At 41.3% G+C, this 25860-nt stretch overlaps 1 protein-coding gene across 1 annotated transcript; it reads right to left on the bottom strand.

Annotated features, from left to right (window-relative positions):
* Window positions 1–5824: 5824 nt before the first annotated feature.
* CLDN34 (claudin 34) lies at window positions 5825–10171 on the bottom strand. The gene is made up of 2 exons (XM_008635941.2): window positions 8279–10171; window positions 5825–6900 (listed from the first exon to the last, which is right to left on the bottom strand). Exon 2 carries the CDS (start codon window positions 6853–6855, stop codon window positions 6211–6213), a length of 645 nt encoding a protein of 214 aa, XP_008634163.1. The 5' UTR covers window positions 6856–6900; window positions 8279–10171; the 3' UTR covers window positions 5825–6210.
* Between the last annotated feature and the right edge of the window lie 15689 nt (window positions 10172–25860).

The following is a 25860-nucleotide window of genomic DNA, read 5'->3' as shown; positions in this document are numbered from 1 at the left end:
AGCAAATTATTTTACTTCCTAGCCCGGGCAGCAGGGTGGGGTTCAGCACACACAGTTGCTGCTGGCTCTCCATCAGTGGAGTCCCTGATGTCCACAGTGCTGCAAAGGATGTAGTTCCCATCTGAGTCATTGCACTCAAGGAGGACTCTGCCAAAGCTGCTGTGGTTAGATGTGGGCATGGTGGGCCCCTCTCTGCTGTTTTGCAGTGTTGCCTTCTGTATCATCTACCTCCTTTTTCATCTGATATTTTTCTGTTTATTTTGGCTTTCTTTGAAGCATGATACCTCCTTTGTTATTTATCCTTTTTTTCCACATTTGACAAAATCACTTGTTAGTCAAATATATATTATCCTAATGTCAATCAGCATTAATATTTTTTATTTTTATAACATCCTACAATCTGCCTCTTTTTTCCTTTCATTCCCCCTCTTTCTTCCTTCTTTTCCCTTGCTGTCCCAGTTTTTCCCCCTTTGCCTTGCATGATACCATTCCTGTTCTGTCTCTGCTCTGTTGGTAACAGCAAGGCAGTGTCACACACCCAGGGGACCCCTGCATCCCTGAGTCTGGCTTCAGAGTATGAACAAAACCCAGTGAGTAGTTCAGCAGATCTATTGTAATGCCTTCTGTGGCTTCCATCATATTAATCATCATACTTTAATGTATTCATATCTTACCTTTTTGTGAGTTGCTACTATCTTTGTTTTACAAATGGGTACCTGTCATAAGGAAAAATTATGTGTCAGATCTTACACATATTTGGAATACTAAAGCTTGGATGTGAGGTCCACTGAAATCAATTATTCTGAAAGTTGCATGCAGACCAATGAAGCTTTTCAGTAGGACTTCTGAAAGTCTAGTAAGTGAATGGCCACAACATTATATGGATAAATCACTAAGGATCTGGCTCTAGGTGATTTCAAATTCCCCCCAAGATCTAGTCCTTTTTTTTGGCCAGGGATAGCTACTGGGTATTTTGTAGTTCTTTTAGAGGTAGATGAAACATCTCCATATTGGCCAGTTTTATTCCCATACCTTCAAACTGTTCAGCAATGACACCAGTATTTCAAATCTCTTCCCCAACCACTTAACGCTCCATTTCTAGTTCTGTAGCCTTCAGGTTTTTTTGAGCACTTCTGCTGTTCAAGAGATTTCCCCCCGCCCTCAATTTCAGTCAGCTGGCAGCTGCAATGCACCTACATAGTTGTGGGTACAAAGAATGCCTCTCATTCTCAGTTTCTCACATGCTAACTCACCTACTTGCAGTGTCCTTCCTGAGGCTATGGGGGGCAAACTGGGTGGGCAAGTACAAAATTTTCTCATCAACTGATCTCAGGTACCTAGTAGTATTTTGGTAATGTTAATTCAAAGCAAGATCTGGTTTTATTACCTTTCCCTGTTTATATTATAATAGGGCCATGTATTCAGCTCTGAAAATCAGCCTGCACATGAAGAAACCTTGGACAGTCAGAATGTATGTGCTTCTTCAAAATATCATCCTGGGAATTAACCTCATACTTGGTCTTTCCTGCATATAACCTGAGAGGAAGGCAGTGATGTGACATTCTGTGAACTGGATATTAGCAGTGCATGCTGTACTCCATTCCCAATTTTGAGCCAGTATTTATTTGGTTTATAATTCTGAGATGAGATTCACTTACATTTTCTTGTTTGGCATGCAGCTGGTTTTGACACAGTAATTAAGAGCCAGCACACTCCAAAGCACCCAGCTAATTATTGAACTCTTTCAAGCAGGGGAAACAGAGTAAATTATCTGAGCAGTGGAAAGGGAAATAGGTCAGTTGAAAAATATGTTTTTGTGAGCCAATACTGGATTTAACAATGCAGATGCTGGCAAGAATGAAAGGCATCCCAGTTCAGTATTGAAAAAGGTATATTTTTCACAGAGAACATGTCTCTTCTGGGAACCCTTAATGTATGTTGGTTTCCTATTTTAAGAAAACAATTTGCCGTTAACACTATGCCAGCCAGACTTACATTTTTTAAAGCAAAAACTCTTTGTCCTAAAGTATTTAATGGCCTAAAGAGGAGGAAATCGGCTGTGACATTTCAGTTTTTCCATTCTAAGGGGAAAATGGTCCAAGGTCTAAAAATATCCCTGAAAAACACCCTCCTTCTCATCATTGTAATATACCATAAGCCATGTGATAACAAAGACATTTCTTTCTGAGCCTAGCATTGTTTTTAATCAGCTAAATTTGCAACTGAGACTGTCTTCATGTAAAACTGCTGATTCAAATAAAATTTTTGTTTACCTGACTAATTTGATGACCTTCTCTGCATTACAATGTCTCCAGTTCATCCTGCTTCCTTTACCTGAACACAAATGACAGTTGTCCTGAATTGCATATTCATCTGGGGGGAAACTCTCAACAGGCTTTGTGCTGTGGGGCTGTTTTTCTGTTAGGCACTGTTCAGCTCCATTCTCTACTTGATCATCCATCCTAGAGGAATATTGAAAGTATATTCATTTTTTTTTTGGTCTGTGGCCGTGAATGGACAGGTGAGGTAAATGGTACATGTAAATAAGATTAAGAAAATGCATCCTGTGGTAGATTAATGCCATGGAGTATGTTATGGAGGTCAAAGATGGGAGCCTTGTCATTATGCCAAGATACCCAGCAGAACTCAAAGGGAGTCTTGGTATTCAGAATATTCCCCCAGCAGTGAATTCAGACATGTGAGTGAATCACAAGGTACTTGTTTATTGTCAGCTCAGAAAAAATAAAGCGAGACTGGTTTATGTGTAGACTGAGGCCAGTGTGGAGACATTCCTAGACAGGGTGGAGCCCACAGGGTGAGCAGTGCTGTCACTGGAGGGAGCAGGTCCCAGTTTGCACTGAAGCTGGAGACAGAGCTTCGTGATATGATCTATCCAGTGGTAGAATTTGCTTAGGAGGTTTTTGCCTCTTATCTCTCTTCTTCAAAGCCCTGGCCACTCACTCTTGCCTGCATTACAGCTTCCTGCCTGTCCTCAATTGTGCTGCTACAAATGAGTGTGGGGCCAGGCTATAGAGTAGGTCTCTACAGCAATCTAGGTTAAACATAGCCTTCAAAAATAATTTTGATTTTTTTGAGTTTTAAACCAATACCATTTCAGCTGCCTGATTTTACAGACAACCCCTAAAAGTACCTATTAAGCACAACTGACACAGTAACAAACTGACCTACTGAAAGGTAACTGAGCTTCTCAAAGTCTAAAACAAATGTGTCATGGAAATATACACAAAGAAACTATGCCTCCTTGCTGGTGAAGTAAAAGCACAGGGGCTCTACTTTCCTCCAACATCAAAATTGTAGTGAACACAAACATTCACTAAATTTTAATGAACCACACCGCCCTGATGGATCAAGGTCAGACAGGCTCAATGCATTGAAATCAGTGGAAGTTTTGTCTCTCCTTTTTTCTGAGCTAAGATTAGTCTAGAGAAAAGGAGGCTCATGGGTGACCTGATCACTCTCTACAACTGCCTTAAAAGACAGCGTAGCCAGGTGGGTCAGTCTCTTCTCACAGGCAACCAGTGACAGCACAAGAGGAAATGGCCTCAAACTGTGCCAGGGGAGGTTCAGGCTGGACATCAGGAGGAAATTCTTCACTGAAAGGGTTATCAGGCATTGGAACGGGCTGCCCAGGAAGGTGGTGGAGTCGCCATCCTTGGAGGTGTTCAGGGAACAGCTGGACATAGCACTCAGTGCCGTGATCTAGTTGACAAAGTCATGACCAAAGGTTGGACTCGATTACCTCAGAGGTCTTTTCCAACCTAAATGATTCCATGATTATGTAAGACTTCTTTTCCTATCTTTTCTTCAGAGAAGGACAGGGAGTTTTAATATAGAGTAGTATTTGAACATAGATTGTATTTTACCATATATCAACATATAATGCAGATCATACGACTATTGAGAGACTGGGAAAGGATGCCACGAGTTCCATCTAGATAAGCCCTCTGTCCTGAGATGGGCTCACTCACGCCTCAGTCTTCCTGGCACTATTTGCCTAAACTTTTTTTTGACAAAGCTTTGTTTTAAAATCCACATTATCTCCTTAGGTAACCTATTCCACTGTTTAGCTGAGGAATTTCCTCACCATCTAGTCTGTGTTTGACACACATCCAATGTTTCATAGCCACACATCTGTATGGATGAATATAATTCCCAATGGAAACAGCAGTGGCAGCAACACAGAAACTTGGCATGTGTCTGATGATGTTTGTTCCTTTTTCTTTAGGCAAGAAGCATAAATGTAAAATGAACCCAATAATTTAGTGAATATAGTTAACAAATACAGTTGGGATTGCTGACATTTCTGTGCATACATTAACTCAAAAATAATTGAAAAATCAGTAATTTTCTCTTAAAGTTGTAATTCCTTGCCAGGGAATATTGGTAGTTTACGAGTGTAATAAGTTTACTAGTGGCATAAACACATCGATAGATCTTTTTTTTTCCTTACAATTATAATATGATATAATCTAATATTATTGTAGGTCCTGAGGGAAGAGATAACACTAATACTGACAGTACTATTGGCTTGTACCTTTAAAACTGAAACCTACCAATATTGTAAAGAATGTACATTAGAAACCAAACAGGAAACAATATATAACAAACAAGCTATTAAACTGCCTTCATTGAAACACCACTTGAAAGTGCTTTAGAGCCTTGTAAACAGTCAAAAGACAGATTCTTGCAGCAATGAAAAAAATTACCAATGATAAGGTAAACTGCTGTTTCAGAAGAGACTGGAGAGGAAATGAAGGTGCTTTGGAGTTTTTATATTGTCAGACAGTACAGCAAAGTCAAGCCCAAGGGAAGATGTATAGGAAAAATTGGACTGCTAGAACAAGCTGGGATAGTAACAGCCACCAGCAAGATGACCTGTTTATTGGCATTTTGCCTTGTCTTGCAGTGTCCAAGAATTATTACATTTTAAAAAATTTTATTTTCTTTCTCTGAATCTATGACTATTTTTAAAAATGGAGGACAATTAAAAGGGTAAAACTAAATTACTTATATTCCTGTAGCATATCTTTAAAAATGTAGTAACTTTTTGAGGACCTCTTTCAAGAGATCATCTGTTTGTCAACACTGTTGGCTCATTCCTCTCAACTTCTAAACTAATTTTTAAAAATTGTCCTTATTGCAGCATTTGGGATGTTTCTTTTTTTCTTAGGTGAAGTTTGGTTATATGTGCCAGAGTTAGCAACTGTGGTTATTATGGCTATTACAGTGGGTTAAGAGAAACAAGTTTTTAGGGAGCATGCCATCTCCCAGCCATTCTAGGCATCTTGGCAAGAGGCTTTGTCTCTACACTGATTATAAACAGAGCCTGAAGTGACCGGTTTGGATATAGATTTCTACATCAGATGAATCACAACCTGAAAGTTGCACTGAGTATTCCTGGTTACTGAGAGCACTGATTTTGACATCAGTTTTGTAACAACTTGTACAAGTTATTTCCGGCTTTTGCAATACATTTGAATTCAGTGAAGTGTCAGATGAAGAAGCAATCACTTGCAGACTTTTTGGCTCTCCCTAAGTTAGGAACTAAAGAGCGCACCTTCCCCATGGGCAAACGTGTTGCAACATAAAATGCGAATAGCTTGAAAGAAAAACAGAAGCAATAAAGGAATGGCTCTTTATGTGCCCTAGAGGAAGAGGAGAAACTGGCAAGACATTTTAAGCCAATTCAGGGAAGAGTCATTTGACACAACCATGATGACACTCGTATTATTGGTTTTAAAAGTCTTGACTTGTCACGGAACATACTTTGCTACAGATGAAACTAAATAAAAGACAAAAGAGCTTAGTACTGACAAGGAAAGACATTCACATTTAATACATGTTAATTCACATTTTTCTTACAGGACAGTTCATTCAAAGTCAGTTCTTTGAGCATGGTAAATATTTTACACCAAAAAAAAAAAAATCAATAATGTTTGCATATACAAAAGAGGACAACTGGCAAAATTTAATCACAGTTGCTGCTCAACAGCAATTATCTCAAAGATGAACCTCTGGTAATATGTGACTACTAAGATGGTGACTCAGCTGGTTCATATATGAAAATAGCTTGGCTACTATAGAATAAAATCAAATTCTGCAGCTCCTTAACTTTGCAACCACTCATGCTGCTGTCCTTATCTCTTGACTATGCTCTTGTTCTGAAATAGCACAGGGGGATTTGTCCTTTCAGGATTTCATGATGGTGTTTGCGGTCATGGGAAATCTGTATGAGAGAGAAAACATCCCACTCAGTAGCAGCAGGATGACAGCCACAATCCCAACAGGAATGGCAGCACCAGCTTCCTGCGCTGCTGGACTGGAGGGCATGTAGTAAGAAGGAGGAAAAGCTATGCTCTGGTTGTGAGTTACAGAATAGAAATTCCAGCTCACGGGAATCAGGACACACAGACCAGCAAATATGTAGAAGAAGCCGCCCACCAGAAAGAAAGGGGCAATGAGGGTTTTGTGAGTGATTCCCATATACACATTTCTCAGAGCAAATATTGTAGCAGCCAGTCCCAGCAAGCCCACAAACATGGCAATCAACAGGAGACCCTGAGCTGCATAAATTTCGTGGGGGATGAAGGAGTCATAGCTACTGAATTTATGGCAGAACTGTTCTCTATAGCCGGGCGAGACGTGAAGATAACTGATGAAGCAGACTTTCCAAATCCCCACCCAGGCAATGCCAGAGGAGATGATGGTGGTGTTGTCCACATGCCACACTCTCCATTCCACAATTCCCATTGAAACTGTGCACAGGATCCAGCCTACTGTGCCCAGAGCAAAGGCAGCAAGCTGGAGGTGCGAGGTGCTGACCAGGGAGCTCATCCTCCTCTGTCACAGACACAGTTGCCATGTGAAGAGAGAGAGGCACTGCAAAGAAACAAAAAATAAAATGACAAAGGCAATTATTATTTGGGTGAATAGGTGAACCTATCAGTGAAAAAGAGAATGTGTGTGCAGAGGGAGGATAGCAGTCATCTTTCCCCAGCTTTAATGAACTGTTGAAATTTAATATCCATGGACAAATAACATAGAAGTTTTAATTCTGTTTGGGTCATGGTATCACACGGAGGAGAAAGTTTCTGATAAGCTCCCCTTATGATCTCCTTTTTACATTCACAAAAGGAAAATTCACGGGTTTTTCCAAGTTACTGTTTTCTTTGTTAATTAACCAGTATGTTCAAAGATTCTTATACACATTACACATAATCAGGAGCCCTAGAGTTACCGGCTAGCAGGAACAAAATCTGAGAAAATCCTCAGGTCCCTGACTGTTGCAAGAGATCCTACAAAGCAGAATCTGTGCTCCTTTCTCCTGGCAGCTGATGCCGGAGCCCAGTCTGTACAGACTTCAGCTTTTGTGCTGCCTTTACCGAGAGCTGCTGGGACCAGTGTCAGACAGAAAATGTAGTTCAGAGGCATGAACAAATCCAGGCCACAAAGGCTAACAACAGCCACTGAACTTTGACCATTTTCAGGTTAATTAGCCATGAATTCATTAGCAGAAACATTTGAATTAATCAGAAATGTAACACTGTGTGGGGGCTGGAGCCTGGATATGCTGTCTTCGCTTTCCCACACTCAAACTTCATCCAAGTTTTTTTTAGTGTTTTACCTTTGCAAATCCTACTTGTTTATAAACTGCCCAGCTTCCCCAGTTTGAATCATCCTAAAACTCTGCTGGAAAACATTTTAGTCATTTAGCCTAGCAAAAGATTTAAGATTTGTTTGCTGACTGTACATTCTGAGTGCAAATCAGGGTTTAATTGTATTTTTTTCAAAAAAGAAAACAAAAAAAAAGAGAAACAAATCAACACTTAACTTCCCATGTCTTTTGTACACTTTTTTGAATACTTACAGGAAAGATTTATGATCAGTGAAGATGTGGCCTCAATTTTTTTGTGTAGATCTGACAGGTTCTGGGGATCTGTATATTTTATAAATTTTCTAAAATATCTTTTCTACTGCTCCTATTTCATTCAAGACTGGAGTAATGCTGTACCAAGTTGACTCTAATAAGACTCTAATGTGACTCTGCCACAATGTTTTGTGCACGAAACATTAAACATAAAGACTAAAGCAACAACTTTTCTATTTACTAATCTTAAGCTAAATGGATTCAGTTGGCGATACAATTTTGTTGCAAAAATCCACCCGTGGAAATCTTAAAAAAGAAATATCTTCATAACAATATGGCCTTAAGCAGACAGTGTCCATCTTCTCATACTGGTGCCCACTACATACTTACTTCAGTCCTGAAGGTGATGCCAGCCATGAGAGGATGGGATAGAGTGATTTTTGATGCCAGACAAACACAGCAACATCTGCAATTTTATAATTTTGGCCTCCCAATTCATCTATGTATCTCCAATAGGACTGATTTCCTGTGGGATATATTAATCTCCATTATTGCAAGTGTACATTTAATCCTCTCCAGCATGGAAAATATTGCTCCGGAAGAGTCTCTTGTATTTTTATCTACTTAAATGGAAACCAATTTATAAACACTCTCAATGTGCTGTGTTATTTACAAAGTGATTATAAACCCCCCTTTCTAATTAACTGTTTTTATCAGGCATAGAGCACAGTAGCCCCACAGGACATTTTGGATGGTTTTCTTTCTGTCCCAGTTCCACATCAAAATAGCATTGTTTCTGTTCCTGTCCAGTGTTGGGAAGGTGCCAGACAGGAAAGAGCACGAGCAGAGGAGTCCTGTGCTGACTCCCTTCAGCTTCTGTTGGAATCAGTGGAGCACACAGAAGCCAAACCTGAACCACATGAAGATGCCATTTTGTGTAGAGCCCATATGTCTGTAACACTTCACATAAACATTGATTTAAACAACTTGCTGTTGATCAAGGTCATAAAAGATATGTCAGCAGGTGAATCCTTATCATCAAGAGCTTTTCAGAGTATTTTATCAGCATATAACTTCATTGGTTGAACATACCCAACTGTCTGCTCACAGAATTAAATGAGATTAAATACGATTCTGAGCCTACTATCAAACCTGTATGTGCTGACATACTTAGAATTGTGTCCAGAACTGAACTATAAAGTTAAAAATTAGGGGAAGTTCTTCTTTCCTTTAAGATTCACCAAAAAACCACACAGGGGGAAAGAATTTAAGGCTTATACAAAATTTCTGAGAACATTGGAGAATAACCAGCTATCAAATATGAGCTTTAGTTGAGTTATCAGGTGTCTAGACACACAAAAAATTGCTTATGTAGGAAATGATTCATTTTGGCTCATTTCTCCACACCCTGCCCACTGGAGCTTATTTGAACTAACCTGGTATCAGTGACTTAGAGAAAAACCAAGGTTCAAAAGAAGTACTTTTGAGATCGATGATGAAATTAAATTATAGTTCTCATACTTGTGTGTTTTGGAAAATCAAACAGAAGCCTATACTTGATGACCTCCTGGTACTGAGATTCAGCATGAAAATAAGGAACAAAAGATCAAGGTAAAATAGTTACAGGATTTTTCTTGACATATGAAAACATGTCAAAATTAAAACAAAGTTCTAGTTCATGATTCCAGTCTCTATCATTATGATAGACATCTTGCTGGTATAATGAAAAGACAACAGGTATGTATCACTTGCCAGAAGCATTGATTTTAAAGGAAGCCTTTGGGCAAAGAGGATCAGGGAAACTCCTTTTCCTCCAATTGTAGAAAGATACATTGATTTTTCAGAGCTACAGTGGCAACTATTTAAAAAAAACCAAAACAAGACATTTCTCTTGTAGATGCCAAATAAAACAGGGAGCGAGCTGCAGAGGGCGTCTTCCTCCAGGATTTCATCCATTCCAGCGACTCCCTAGCTGTGAGACCTCAAGAGGGAAGAAGGGAAGGAGGGAGGAAGGAAAGGAGGGAGGTGGGGTAGGTTGTAGCAGGCTGGGGTTTACAGCAGCGCCTGGGTCAGGGCTTTGTCAGCTTTTGCCTCAGCTGGACTCTGAAAAAGGTCACACCTTGGGGGTGACCCTGCACAAGTGTCCATCTTCAGGAGGTGGGTGATGCAGGTACTGAACTTGGCTCAAACACCAGCAGTGCCATTCCTGTAGATTTCAAGGACAGAGGCATCCCTTTTGGAAAGCAAGAATTTGATCTGTCACCAAGTCATCATCCACAGAAAAAAAAAAAAAAAAAAAAAAAGAAAAAAAACAAACAACAAACCCCCCCCCCCCAAATTTTTTTTAATTAAAACTTTCCGTCCCTGTACAAATGCCCTTTTCAGCCTGCTGGGAGAAAAATGTGAAAGCTCAGTCCCTCCATCTTTGAACTATATTGGATAAAATACAGTTCAAAGCCCAGATTATATAGCAGGCTGTGCTAACGCAGCATTGACTGGTTTCATGCTTTAGTAATTATATAAATATTTTGAATTAATTTAATTAGTGTAGTAAGGTTACCTGTATGGTCTGAATAATACAACAATGTAACACAATCACTAGATGAAATGTCCTAAGGCAAATGAACTCATATTCAGTCAGCTACAGGAGATCTTCTGAGTAATTAGGTGGTGTCACTGGCATGCAGTTCTTGATTCAGGAGCTCACTCAGAGCTGCAGATTTCAGCATTCCAGCTTTGCAGACCAGCTACTTCATGGCATGGCATCAGCCTACAAAGGCAATCTGGCCAGGAGGAACAAGCTAGGTCTGTGTGGTGTCTGCGTCAGTGGATGAAAAGCATGACTGAAAACCCTTTTCACCCAAAGAAGTGAGTAGTGGTTTTGAGAGGTGGCTGCAGTGCCATCTTTCAGTATCCCATGATTTCATCCTCATTTTCATTTAAAATCTACTCAGTTCAATCCAACAACCACTCCAGCAGCTTCTGGGGACGGTCTTTGAAAAGTCTAGAAACAGTAGTTAAAAAACTGAGAGCTGCTTCTACAGACTTCTCACCTCTTTTCTCTCTTAATACATCTTTTATTTCCTTCATTTGGAAGGGCTTTCCTTCACAGATGTGTTTTTAACTAAATACCCTACTAAAGTGAAGCAAGACAGAATCATAGAATCCTTGGATGGTCTGGGTTGGAAGGAACCTTCAAGATATCTTGTTCCAATCCCCCTGCCGTGGGCAGTGGCACCTCTCACCAGACCAGGTTGCTCAGAGCTCCATCCAACCTGGCCCTGAATGCTTCAAGGGATGGCAAGTCTGCAGCTCCTCTGGGCAACCTGTTCCAGTGCCTCACCACCCTCACAGTAAAGAATTTCTTCCTATCATCTAATCTAAGACTAATCTCTTTCAGTGTGAAGCCATTCCCCTTTGTCCTATTACAGTTCCTGATGAAGAGTCCTCTCCAGGTTTTCTGTAGGCCCCCCTCAGATTCTGGAAGGCTGCTATGAGGTCTCCACACAACTTTCTCTTCTCCATGCTGAACAGCCCCAACTTTCTCAGCCTGTCTTCACAGGGGAGTGCATATTAAATGTAAATTTTCTAGCATTCAATTCAAATTTGCACAGAGAAGACAGAAGCTACTAGTGAAACATGATACATGCCAGTGTATTCATCCAAAAATAGAAACTTGAAGGATCCTTTTGTATTTATTGCTGATTTTTACTTAAATTAAGCATTTCACAGTGAGTAGCTCTTTTTCTTTATGAAAAGTATGTTAAACCATTGCACATGAACTTCAGGGACAGAATGAGACATGACTTTCCCACTCTCAGCTTTAAGAAACAGAGAGGACACCTGAGAGTCATGTTGACTTTCCTACAGCTGCAAGCTTGCTTCTAGGAGAAAAAAATAAAAGCAAGCTGCTCTCACAACTGCCAAGTGGTTTCACAGAGGGGATCTTGGGTCATCTGTGCATCAGGCTTACCTTTAAAAAGACTAAAATGAAAGGTTGCAGTTGAATAGATCAGTTCTTTGTGGCCACAGTCCTACCTCAGCAGCAGGAAAAAACCAGAAATGGAGCTATACTTGAAATTTTGTCAAGGCTTCTTTTACTTCCAGTAATTGTTAGTGATGAAAGGCTGGGGCAATGATATCAATTCTGAGGGCGGAGATACCTCATTTACACCAAATGAATTTCACTTCTGGAATTAATACAGTGTCTTCCAGAAAGCTGTTTTAATTACATTCAGTAGTCTGTATCCTTCCCTTAGGTTTCAGATCTGCTTTCTAAAATTCAACCTCCCTTAATTTCCGGAAACAATGACTTTAAAACCCTGCAGGTAAATGCAGGAGAGAAAAAAAGCTATCAAACTCTCTTAATTCATGCACTTAAATATAATTGGGCCTTTCAGGTTACTGGGTCTCAGGCTGCCACTGTGGGGGATGAGGGCCTGTGCCAGGGATGTCCAACTTGTAGTGTGGTGTAAGAGTGTGTCCCCAACCACACAATCACCTGCAAGACTTGTCTTTAAATTCATCATTTCATATGATGGGTTGAGAGAAGGAGGCTTTCAGAGGCATTGAAGGGAGTTTGCCATTTAGCAGAAGTTCTTTAAAGGCTGGTGTGTGCTGGGTAATACATTCCCCAGCAGCAGCATCCTCTCTGCAGTATCTCTTACCCCTCTGGCACCTAAGGCACCAGGCAGAGCTGGATGGGACAGTCATCAACACTTGGAACATAAGATCTCTGACACTGCAGGGAAATGTGAGATGGAGCTGTGTCTTATCATGGAAATTTGTGGAAGTCTTACACAAAATGCATGATCCTTGACATGATATTCAAAGACACTACTAATGCCTTAGGATCCTTGAGTTTGGATAGAAGAGAACTTCAGAAATGTTTTTTATCCTTCTGCCATCACCGTTTCAGCACAGCTGTGGCTGAAGCACAGCTTTATGTCTCAGGTCATCTACTTGCTGTGGTCCAGGCCACAAGAATTGCCACCACTGGCTGATAAATCAAGTCTATAGCTACCTTCTTCAAAAGCCATTTCAAACAGTCAGCGTGGCAGTTATTTTGTTCTATTTTCCTAGAAATAAAGTTAGCTGCATTTATTACCCATTCCTTGAATACATCTCCCTGACACTCAGTCTTGAACTCTGATATCTCATGTTTAGGTTTCAGCTGTCACTAAAATACTTTTTTTCAGTTAGAAAAGACAAACTAGTGGGGCCTGGAGTCTTAAAAGCCATTGTAGGGTATGTCCAGATTTAACTTGCCTTATGTTCCCTGTCCCTCCAAATGTCAATATCCAGTGTTATGAACTCTGCTGCTTCCATTTATTCACTGTGTTTCAAAACAAGCAAACCAAAGCAATCTTCATTTCTCTTCCATCAAGTAAGAATACACTGAAAATTAGCTGTGTAAAAGTCCTTTGCTTATTTCAGGAAAATGTTTTGATTTGCTTTGATAATAGCATGAAATGAAACTGATAATTTCTATATATCCTCACTGTTTTTTCACGCTGTAATTTACTTTTCTGTGGCTGACCCCACCTTGAGCTCTTATTACATAAGGAAACATTGCAGGCTGGTAGGCAGTGAGATGGCAGTGGGATTGACCCAGCATTCAGATGACCCCGTATTATCAGAGTTTCTACAGATTCTTTTGCTTCTGCCTTGAAGGGAGCTCTATTTAGAGCCAAAGTGGAACAGTTTAGAGACATTCCAGGAATGACAGCCCCTGAAAAACCAAGGCAGATAACCTGGCTGTGTTGAGATGGGATCCTTTCAGGAAGCTTCAGAAAGCAGAGGGAGCCCAAAAGCTTGCCTACTCTGGCACAGATAAAAGAGCACTAAGGGTTCAGTAGTGTAAAGAAGGCAACCACATCCAGGTCCCAGAGAACTCACACACGACTGGGAAGATGAGGGCACTGAACACACACTTGGGGCATGGGAAGATGTCACCCAAGAGGAGACAACTTCCAGCCAAAAGAATGGGAACTAATGCTTCCTGGAGCTGCAGGAGAAATGAAGAACTCATGAAGCACCTTGGATGTCAGCCTGAAAGTGCTGCACGGGCACCCGGTTGGGAGGAAGGAGCATTCCCTGAGCCAGGGGCACGTAAGGAAGTGGCTGCTAAACGGGCAGCAGGAGACCACAAAACCTGCACACAGCAACCTGCACACAGCAACCTGCACACAGCAACCTGCTGGTGAGGTTTCCTTCACAGATGGGGGGAAGTGGGTGAAAGAAGAGCTTTCCAAAAGGATAGGAGACTATACTTGCTTCCTAGCAAGTGATAGCACAGCTAAAATAAAATAGGTTAAAAAATGTTCCAATAGAAGAGCGATGTCTGAGTCTCCCTGTCTGAACCCACTTGCCTGCCAAAAGATAGGAATTCTACTGCAGCTTGTAAGCAGCAGCTTAAAGAGAAAGTTCATGATAAACTCTTCTTATATAAAATAAGCATAAAATTATTTTTTCCAGCCCATGTTAGCAGAAATTCACTTGTTTCCACTTATTTCATGTTTTAAGCAAATATTTTTGCTTTAGATAATGCCAGGCATCACATGCATTTTTTAATTAACATTCCAATCCTACCTTTGCAAAGTTTTATAGCCTAGATGCAGCTTTATTGACTATAGTGAACATGGTTTACTAACCAAATCTTTTGTTTAATGTAAGTCTTGCAGCAGAAAGGGAGTTTAGAAAACCCCAACAATATAGTAATTACAAAGGTCTCAGCAATATCTCTATGATTTAATGATTGAAAACTTAATTCTACAATTCCCAGTTGGGAAAGCTTTCTTTATAGAAAACAAATAAATATTTAAATCTCTCCCCATCTGTTCTCTATCAGCACTTCATAATATAAGTAATATAAAAAAAAAGGGGGAGACTTACTTCTCTGAGTCTGAGAGTTGCCTAAGGCTTTGAAGCAGTGTCAGCTGGATGAAGCGAGTTCCAAGAGGGAGATGGAAAGAAATGCCCGTGCAAATTGGTCAACTTGTTAAGCTACCAAACAGGTACCTCACAGTTCCTTGTCACTCTCCCACTAAGTCAACAGATGTAGGAAGTCAGTTAATCATTAACATCTTATAAAAATATGAAAGCTTTGCCATATGCCATTTATTCTAATTGCTTTAAAACACTTACCAAAGCATACAGATAACTTCCATGGAAATTACAGTTTTCTGTAAGATACCCTTTCAGAAAATCTACCTTTATGATTACGTGATTTTACAGCTTGAGACCACCATGATGCCCCAGTCTGGGGCAGCCTGAAGGACACAGAATTCCCATCTGAAAGAGAACAAAGTGATTTCATAATCCTGTCTTTTTTGTTAGATTTTTCTTCCTGTACTTATGCAACTTAAATTAGTGCAGCTCCGGAGAAGAAATATAGGGGAGGAGTTTTTCCAAGGAGTAAATTCAAGCTGAACTGCTCTCTTGATGGACTCTATGGCTGGCAGCACCCACACTTTAGTACAAATAGTACTATTGCTATCTCAGATGCTTAAAAAAACACATACATTTTTAAAAATTATGTTATGTTTGCCTTGCTTCATGGTTTTCCCATGAATGTAAACAATGGCTCTTACAAATTGGAAGAATGTTCTTAACTCCCTTCTGCTTTCTCCTCTTTGAAGCTTATTCTAAACCCTGAGGGACTCCAAATGATGCACTGGACTCAGCTGGTTACAGAACAGGGCTAACAACGCCAACATTGTGTGTTCGATCTCTGTATGGGCCATTTCCTTGGGAGTTGGACTTGATGATCCTTGTGGGTCCCTTCCAGCTCAGAATATTCTGTGATTCTGTGACATTTCAAAGCCTGGTGTTAAAAGACAAGCAAGTTTATTTCACAGAAATACCCTGAAATGGGGAAGCCCCATTAAAAATTCTTCTCATTGAAAAATTCTTCTCATTGTAACATACACAATGGCTGGTCATTGGCATCACTAAAGAAGACTGAAAAATGTCATTAATTCATATTCTCCTGTTTTCTGTATCACCTTTAATCCTCTCCTGCTGTATCTTGCAGCTGATGCTGGTTCACTGGTTCATTGTGCAGGTAATGCAGCCTGGCCATGACAAGAGTCTTGTCCTCTCCTGCAGGTCACCAGCCTGGGATCTTCTCTCTGGCTGCTCACAGCTGGATGGGGTTGGTTTGGTGCACAGGCAAACTCAGCTGCTCAGGCTCTGCTGTTGCATGACAAGAAGCCCAACACACACACACCCCCCGCTGGGCTGCTGTTATCTGCCAGACTCCAGGATGTCCTCCTGACATCCTGACAGGGCTGCTGATTCACAAGGACAGCATCCTTGGGCAGTAGGCAGCTGGCAGATAGATTCCTTTTCTTGAATTTAATAACTGCATAAGACAAAATTTGCAGACAAAACCATTGCTGATTTTACACATGAAGCTGCTGCACACCCGTATTTGTCTCACCCTGCGATAGGAGGGGCATCCCCTGCACCACTCTCAGAAGAACAATTCTTTGCTCACCAAATTCTCTATCTCTGATCTATTTCTTCTCAGTCACAAAAAAACCCCAAACCCCAAAAACCAACACAACAACAAAACCAAACCCACTGTGATGTTTTACAGATTAAACCGTACTGAAAAATGAGTTCAAGATATTTGTCAGCCACCATCGGTACAGTGAAGTTTAATTCAACTGGAAATCTACAGTGCTCAATCTGTGATAACAACCAGCAGCATAAGCATCATTACACTAGTGAGAAATACAATACACACAAAATGGAATGGAGGAAGATAGGAAGCAAATGACAGTACTGAGTGGTTTTTTTCTCAGTGTATGATTATGAGTTCTATAAACATATTCCTTTTTAGTGTAATAGTGACAAATTATTAGGAAACAGATAGAAATTAACTAAGTTCCTGACTACTTAATTTAAAGGAACACATTTTAAACATAAGACTTTATTGTTCCTTGAATGCCAATGGTTAATACTTTTTGAGGCAGAAAACATTTGCTTTCTTCCTCCTATGGCCTGGGCCAAAGCACATCGAAATCAGTGGAAATAGTTCTGCTGACTTCAAAGACCTTTAGATCAAGCCCGGTCCCTTCTGTGGTTTACAATTTCATTGTTAAATACCACAGAACAGGAAATATTTGTTTCAAGTTATTTTTCCTTTTATTTGTTACACATTGAAAAACCAGCCTGAAATCAAGATGCTGTGCAAGACACATTGCCCAGCAAGTGGTACCACGTAGGCAGCTGAGAGAGCCTGTAAACAGTGTGGAGGCTCAGGTACAAGGACTTCCTCACTTTCTCTTTCTGAGACAAAGGTTACTTCTTCCAGGAAGCACAGCAGCCTCCCTGCAGCAGCTTGCCAGTCTGTGATCAGTGAATTAGGGGATTAGAGCTGGTGCATCCTCACTCTGGGTCACTCCCTGCTTGTCCTCAGCAGATCATCAGACCAGCAACTCTCCAAATCCAACACTGAACCTAAGTATGGGCCTCTAAACCCACCGCTTGAGTCTAATAAAAGTATTTCCATAAACACCTTTCCTAACTGTTTACCTTCATGGCCAAAGTTGTCCTTTAAAACTTGGGAAATTCAGAGATGAGACAAACACCTCTACCAAACTCAACACATCTCTCATTAAGTGCTTCACAGCCCAGCAGCAGCTGACCTTCTGCCTGTTTTGCCTGGGCATCTTCAAACACAGAAATCAGAAATACACTGTCAAGAGTACATTAAATGACACTGGAAAGCAACAACACTTAAAGGATGAGGATATGTTTGCAGAGAGTGCACAAAAACCTCACCACTACTGGGACCTCACTGTTGAGACAAATCCCATAAAGAGCCCACTGGACTCTGCACAGATAAACTCCACAGCTGTTGCGGTAACAAACACCCCAAACCCAGACAGGTTTTTGAAAGGGTTAAAACCCCCTGCACTTCATTGCACATGCCTTGGGAAGTGGGAAGAAAGCCTTCAGGAGAGGGGCTTGGGAGGCCTCCATGTAGGATGGGTCTGTGTTTCTCTGCAGATGGAGGTTGCTGGAGCTGGAGGGATGAATGAGCCACTGGAGTCTCCTTCCTGTGCCCCTAAACACAACCCTGGCACGGCTGCTCTTGTCGTAGCACAGCAGAGGGCTCAGTTGTTTAACAGCTTGGCTTTGGCTTTTAGAGTGGTTTTCACTGTCCATCCTGCCAAGTCTGGCTAATGCTGGGAGTCTGCAGCACCCAGGCTACCCAAGGCTTGCCTCTGAAGAGGCAACCCACTGCCAGCCTCAAGGGACTCCACAAGGAAGCACTACACATTATCAGATACTCAGCTCAATCCCAAACGACACTGACCCTGTTTATAGCTGCCACAAGTACTGCTTGTTTTTATGGTTAATCCCATTGGCTGGGAAGTTTTCTGGCTCCAGAGAACTTGCTAATAGGTTTGTTGTGATTATGTAATTGTATTTTGGGTGGCCTTGATTTCTCTTTTGTTTTGTGAAGTTCCAAATAGACATGCACAATGCTCAGACCCTACTATCCTCTGTGTTAGTTCCACTTGCCCCCAGTGCAGGTGGGATTTAAACATGTGTTTTAGCCTAAAATTACAGTGGACTCTGGCGTTATATGAGAGGGATTATACGTTATCCCTCCCAGCGAGAGAGATGGTGTTCAATGTCCAATTTAGGTACTACAAGCTAGGGAGACTGTACTTCACTCATGTCTGAACTTGCTTCCTTTCAATTTTGCACAGCCCTAATATCCCTAATAATGGTCACCTACTTTTTAGTGCTTCTTCTAGCCAAACTACATCAGAGACCTTTTTTCCAGCATCTACACCATTAGTAGTGTCCTCAGAGCCCCTGCTGACACACTAACATCCCTTTATTTTTGTTGTTAACTTTCCCTAGATTCCCTTGTAACTGAGTTAGAAGACTCACATAAACCTCCTACAAAGACTTCGACCCTTTTACTGTTGGTCAATTAAAAACCCAGGGGGAAGTAGGGACACACAAAACATGGCTGCCCAGACTATCTCCAGCATGGGCTGTTTAGACCTTTTCTTCAGAGACCAGCAACTGTAGATCCTTTGGAATGGCCTCACTATTAGTTTTTGAAGCAAAATTGAGATGACTATTGCAGGCACAAAAATTTTAAGAGGAATGATTTCACTGTGATTGTGATTCAACAAGGGGCTGATTTAAAACCAAGAAAACTTGTCTTTGGCTCAGCAAGAAATTGGTATTTTTTCCCAGAGACACAGAACACAAAAGCTGCCATGCATGAAACGAAGGGCTGCTAAAATTAGATGCACTCTTGTGGTTTGGGTAGGCTTCTGGTTATTCCCAGATACCCAAAAGTAGGTCATTCAAAGCTTAACAAAGACATTTCCCTCAGACTTGACATTTTAGAGCCAGTGGAAAAGACCACCTGATGGGAACGTTATCAACACGTCACACTGGGGTTTCACTCCGCCTTGGCAGCGTTTCTGAGAGAGCTGCAGTGCTACAACACCAGGCTTTTGCCACTTCACTGGAGCTGCTTTAGCAGCTTGTTCTTATCAGCTGTTAGAAGTGACAAGGAAATCAAATATCAATGAATTTTCATTAAAGGAAATGAAAGTAAGAGATCAATAGAAACCTTTAGCTGTTAACAGAGCATGGGGGTTTAACAGCTTTACAAAGCAACTCCCTGCACAAAAGCTGGGGCAGTATTAAAGTATTAGTGTAGGAGAACAATATGAATAGCTGGTTTCTCATTAGCTGATCATGATCTGAGGTAGGCAATCTTTAGGGTCTTTACTGACACCCGAAAAGGGTTTCTGTACCTTTGCCCCAATTTCTGGCTACTGTAATAACTAAACAATGACTGTGATCTTTCATCTGACCAGTCCCCTATTTAGATTAATGCAGTAGGAAGTAGATAGAAATATTCTGGTGACTGAGAACACAAGTAAAATAGGATACTGCAGAAAGCAAAATAGATTTCATACAAAAACCTTAACAGCCACAAGCTGGGTGCCAGTGGAGAGCAGAAGGATGCAGTTCTGTAAAGAGCTCCAGACAGGGCAAATTCCTTAAATATGTGAAGGGAAGCTGCTTTTCAAAAGCATGTTATTCCAGCATCTCCACCTCAAAGGCAGGACAGCTCTACTTTTTATCCTTGTGCTGGTCTGTCATTTACTTGGGCAGTGGGGGAAAGAAGTGCCAAACTTCCCCTGCTTTCCCTCAAAGCCTTGCTAAGCCAGCTTACAAGGCAGAGATGAAAGGTCATCAATGTTCCAGCACATGCTGGAGCTTGGGACAGTTTCAAAATGTGGGGGACAACCACCTGGGAGGTTCTGATGAAGAGGGGAATGCTTTTATGGACAGCTGAATCGGTCAGCACAGGAAAGCTGGTAGGAAACCCCAAACACAGGAGAAAAAACAAAAGCAAACTTAGTAACTCATTGAACCAGTAAAAGGAGAAGAGTTTGTGGCAGTTCCTATCGGTGCATGTGTGGAGAGGGTCTGTAATGGAAGAAAAAAAAATTGTCTCAGCCATGCTGCCTAGAGTGCTCAAGCCCCATTTGCAAGCCAAGGGCTTGCAAACTCTCACCTGTTTTCCTGACCTGTCAGCTCCAAAAGCTGTGTTATAATTACTGCTGCTCTTTTAAGACCCCTGTTGTAAAACTGTAGGCAATCTAAATATTTACTGAAGTAGTCATACCTCGGTATGAGATCATGTAATGTAAGAACAGCAAACACAAAAGGTGGATTTATAGTGACCATAAAGTTTTCATTCCCAGTTTCCTGACTTCCAGAGGCTTTATGGCCAACCTTCGCACTGCACTTTCCCCATCATTCATGACAACAGGACTGCACTCCTGACACCCTTGAACATTTGCACCTGATTTTTATTTTCATGTCTCTGTCTTGTACTCGCTGGGTCCTGACAGGACTTTCTCTGCCCAAATGAGTCTCATGCTGTATGATGCCCAATAGCACACACACCCCAACTTTTAAATCCCAGTTTTGACCAATGAGTGCTCTTTGTTACGTTATGACATATCTCTCTACTCTCTAATAATTTACATGAGTCTCTTCTCTCATTTTCCTGTCCTTTGCATTGGATATAGATTGTGGGATTAGACACAATATTTTAGAAATTTTATGAAGTTTTCAGCAATATTGCATCACAAGTTACTATGTTTCCTGTGTTCCTCTGTTTCAGGCTTTTTCCTAGAGCACAGAGCTCATGTGAACTGTTCATTCGCTGTGATCCCACACAGGTCTTGAGAGTCTGCTCTATGTGTCATTGTCCATGTGATCGCCATCATTTGCTCTTTGATTAATTGCTTTTCATGTCACCATATGAAATGCTAATTTGTTTGAACACACCCAGACTACCGATTTTTCTCTATGCAACTTTCCTCTTCATTGTTTGCCATTTATGTTGCAAACCGTGACCATTATCACTGGGCTTCAGATGTAATCATCTCTTACTGGTTTGGTGGAACTGCCCATTGCAAAAAATGCTGGTCTAAGTAACTCCACCTTTGCAAAACCAGTGTGACAATGAAGTTTACTCATCTAGGTTCTTTTCTTCCCTATGGTGTAAAAATAGGAAGAAAAGTGGGTTTGTTTTAATTTTTGAACTCTAATTGTATACAAATACACAGAGGATTTGGAGAACATAGCCTTGTAAGAATACCTAGATCTGAAATGCCAGACATCTTCTGTGTTAAAATCAAAAGGATTCAGCATGTGCAGGCATTTGATAAATGAAGCTGCACTTAATGCTGCATGCAACACCTCAGCTTTTAGAATTTCGTGCTGAGTTAGGGACCCAAGGCATGGATTAATCCCACTTCTGATTTCAATGCCTAAGTTAGCTTTGTCTGCCAAGAGGAGGAGGAGGTGAGGAAGGGGAAGATATTTGGGTTGAACCAAGCTCTTTCAGCAACCTTAGCTCAGCTCAGCTATAGAGGGAATCAAGGCCAATCAGGCTCTTTATTTAGGCCACTAGCCATATACCTAAACTGCGATCTAGGTGTAGCCCCCATTATATGCTGAAGAGTTGGACTCTGGTATCAGTGTCTGAACCCAGGCACCTCAGACTTGAAAAAAACCAGGACAGGAGTGGATCTGCAGCCTTTGGCACTTACACTGCAATTATACAGCATTTAAGGCTGGATTCAAAGCCTGATGTTGTATCCTGCATCTGGAGGGGACAAAAAGCTGGATGTGAGCCAGAAGAGGGGGCTTGCAGCTCAGAAAGCCAAATGCATCCCTGGGCTGCATCAAAAGCAGCATGGCCAGGGAGGTGATTGTGCCTGGAGTGCTGCATCCCACCCAGGGGTCCCCAGCACAAGAGAGATGTGGACTTCTTAAAGCAGGTCCAGAGGGAAGACCTGGATGATGATCAGAAAGCTGGAACCACTCTCCTGTGGTAACGGAGTTGGGGCTCTTCAGCCTGGAGAAGAGAAGGCTCCAGGGAGACCTTCTAGCACCTCAACAGGGCCTGCAAGAGAGCTGGAGAGGAAATTCTTAAAAAGGCATCCAGTGACAGGACAAGGCTTTAAAGTGAAAAAAGGTGGGTTCAGATTAGGTATTAAAAACAAATTCTCCACTGTGAGGGTTATGAGGCACTGGAACAGGGTGCCCAGAGAAGCTGTGGATGCCCCATCCCTGGAAATGTTTGAAGACAGGTTGGATGACTGCTTGAGCAACCTGGTCTAGCAGAAGGTGTCCCTGTCTATGGCAGAAAGTCAGAACTAGGTAATTTTTAAGGTCCCTTCCAACCCAGGCCAGTCTGTGATCTGGTAGGACACTGGGGCACATTCTGGTCACACGTCTCCATGGAGTATTTCTGCTTTCAAATTCACTGATGGCCTACTATGAATTATGCAAGAAAGTCCTGGGAACAGAAACCCAAGATCCTCCACTCCCTATTTATGGCAAGGCTGAATATTTAGATCTTCAGCTTCTTGCTGTCTAAATCATGCTTTCCTGGCAGAACACAACGATCAGCTTAAAGAGGAATTGGGTATTGCTCTGCCCTCAACCACAAGCCTGGTATTAAATCGAGCTCTGAAGAGGTGGCAATTAGAAAAGCAAAATCCCAGAGAACAAGCCAGGTCACTCATTCTGTGTGCTGTGCTGTAAACACCCTCATCTCCCAGCTTGTGTGACTTCAGCATCTCAGCGTGTCCAGCTCGCTGGCCTGTTCAGTGAATTTAGGATGACCACAGAGAAAGGATGACTTCCTCCTCAAAGGGTAACTTCCTCCAGACTTCTTAGTGCCAGAAAGCTGTTCCAGCGTCTCCTGAGCTAAGAAAGGGGTGTCACTGAATACACAGAACATGATGGTCTTACACAGCGAGACCTCAGATTCTGGAATTCTGAGTTATTCCCCATATCTTTAACTTTCAAAGATGCTTTAAGGTATTTTTACATTATAGTAACTAAAAAGTCTGCCCTATCACATGGAGACAGAACACTTCAGCCGTGTCACGTATGGAGAAACAAAAACAGGAAATTCATAGTCCTGAAGCACTTTACCACTGGTTTAGTTTTTCTTCCTTCAGGGCACTGATCCTTCCAGGTTTTCTTGGTTTTCACTTCCTTGTGATATGTATCACCCCATTAATAAGAGAATGACTGCTCCACCCCTTTCCAGTCAGTGTTGGCCCCTTTTGATCATCACAGCTTGTTTTCCCGTATTATCTCTGGAGGAACCATACCTGCGTGAGAAAGCTGCTGAAGCTGCAACTCCTGGGAGTGGCTATGAATAGTATTCACAGGACTCATGCCTTTCATATTTAGATACTGAGATAAACAATCTTATCTTCCTTCCATTGCTTATTATTTAGCCTGTGACTGCTCATTGTATTTATATTTCTCTGAGGCTTTGAGAAAAGACACAAGTGTAATTTATCAGTAACAAACACTGTGAAGAGCAGACAGCTGGGACGTGAAACAGATGTTGAAACTTAATGCCTGAAATAATCCTCGTCATGAAGATTTTGTTAATTCCTTTCAGGCTTTTGGACTTCACAGCTCCGCTGAAACAATGTTTTGGTAAAACTCTTGTAAGCAGACATCCGTTACCCTGTTTCCAGAACATGTGCTCCATAAGGAGCCCAGCAAATGCTGCTGTCACAAGGAACAGCAGCAAATCAACAACCCTCGGCAACGTGTGTCAGACCACAGCTTCCTCAGAGCCAGTACTGGCTCATCTCACAGAAGTTGCTTGGAATGAATAGTTTAGTTAACACAGTTGCAGCTTGGTATGCACTTAAGAAAAGCCTTTCTTTCACTAACTCCATTAAAATACAGGAACATAGACCTAAAATTCTTGACAGTTCTAACCTGGGACATGTAGCATGCAGGTCTTTTAGATGCCATTTTGCTGGAGATTTTATGTTATTGAAAGTATGTATGATTATTTTTCTGTATCTTCCACCACCCTGTATATCTTCAACTTCACAGTCACAAATCCATTTGCTTCAATTAAAATCTCTCCTGTGTCAAGACAATCATGAGCAGCAATTTAAAGTATTCCAATAAAAGATGAAATGCATTGGGAATCTGGTTGTTCTCTAGTGGCACTGTTGTAGGTTAATAAATGACACCCAGAGAGGAGGAGATACACAGAATTCCTCATTCTGCTTCACTGCAGAAGAGGTGCTGGAAATCAGCACAGATATTCTTGGTATCCACACCCATGGCAGCAGCCAGCACAAGGTAGTCAGAAGCAGCAGCAGGCAACAGGTAATGACAGTTTGTGGGTACATTTCTTGTTAACTTTACCAGGAAGCAGTTTGCTGCATGGAGGAGAATTAAGAGGAAGGGAGAACACAGGCTTCACTAACACCAACGTGTTTGGCAATATGGAAGGCACATCCTAGTCACAAGGCCACCTCCGTGTGCAAAACTTAGGAGACTGCCTCCAAGACAGATATCAAAGCATCTAAAAATGAAGCCATTGTGAGGATTTTTAACATAGGAAAAAAAAAAAATCTGCATTTTACTAGCCTTGTGCTCAGGAAAGGCTCAACTGCTGAGACTAAAATAAAACTCAGCCTAAGATACACAACAGTCCCACTAACCCACATGGTTACAAACAAGAAAAAGGTGTTTAATGTAGCCTGTCCTAAAGCGATACTTGCTCTGCCTGTAGGTGTGCTACTGTAGCCTGAGTGAGAATTACCTTCTGCTACTGAACTGCACCCAATTTATTTCAATTCAAAATTCCCTCTGGAATGTATTAAGTTAACCTACTTCACATGGAACAACTTTATGCATAGAAACATTACCAAAACAGTAGGTAGGAAGAATGAAACCCAAGATTTCACAGGTGAGTTGCTAATTCACATGGGTTACCCATCTTACAGTCTATGGATCATTATAATTAGTTAAGTCGCAGACTGGAACTGTGGTAAGTAAATGTGATCACCAATTTACCACTGCTGACAGCTGACAATATATAATCCAGTTTAAAGATGTAATTGTTAATTTTCATAACATTCTGTGGGCATCATCTGCTCAGGTATATAGAAAAACCAATTTATCCTCTAGAAAAACCTGCACAACTGAGAAGCCCTTAATTAGAATAAGCCTTTGAAATTCCACAATAAATGACCGGACACCACTAAAACAGGAGTTGTGTTCTAGTGTGTATCATAAGGCCTTGCTAGAGCTACTGGATTGCCAACAGATTACTTCAGCTCTAAAAACTGAGTCAATTAAGTACACCAAAATTAATCACTAGAACTTGATTGGGAAAGAACATCATATGGTGACTCCTTTGAAATCTGAGGATCTCAAGTACCCCACGAGAGAAAATAAAGAGCTGAATTTCAGTTTAAAGAAAGGCAATTTAAAAAAAATTCAAGTAATACACAAAAACTAGACTGTTACTCTCCTGGTATAATATACTCGATTATACCAGGAAAACTCACGAAAACAGGCACAAACAGGTGGGTCCACGTACAGAGAGAGGCAGAAGAAGG

The sequence above is a fragment of the Corvus brachyrhynchos genome, unplaced genomic scaffold (genome assembly GCF_000691975.1).
Source record: "Corvus brachyrhynchos isolate BGI_N302 unplaced genomic scaffold, ASM69197v1 scaffold83, whole genome shotgun sequence".
NCBI lineage: Eukaryota > Metazoa > Chordata > Aves > Passeriformes > Corvidae > Corvus > Corvus brachyrhynchos.
Note: the sequence above shows the minus strand (reverse complement) of the source record. Positions and strands in the feature narration are given on the sequence as shown.

Bases quoted from the DNA above. Each gene is read 5' to 3' on its own strand.
- CLDN34 (XM_008635941.2), bottom strand. From the start codon at position 6,855: ATGAGCTCCCTGGTCAGCACCTCGCACCTCCAGCTTGCTGCCTTTGCT.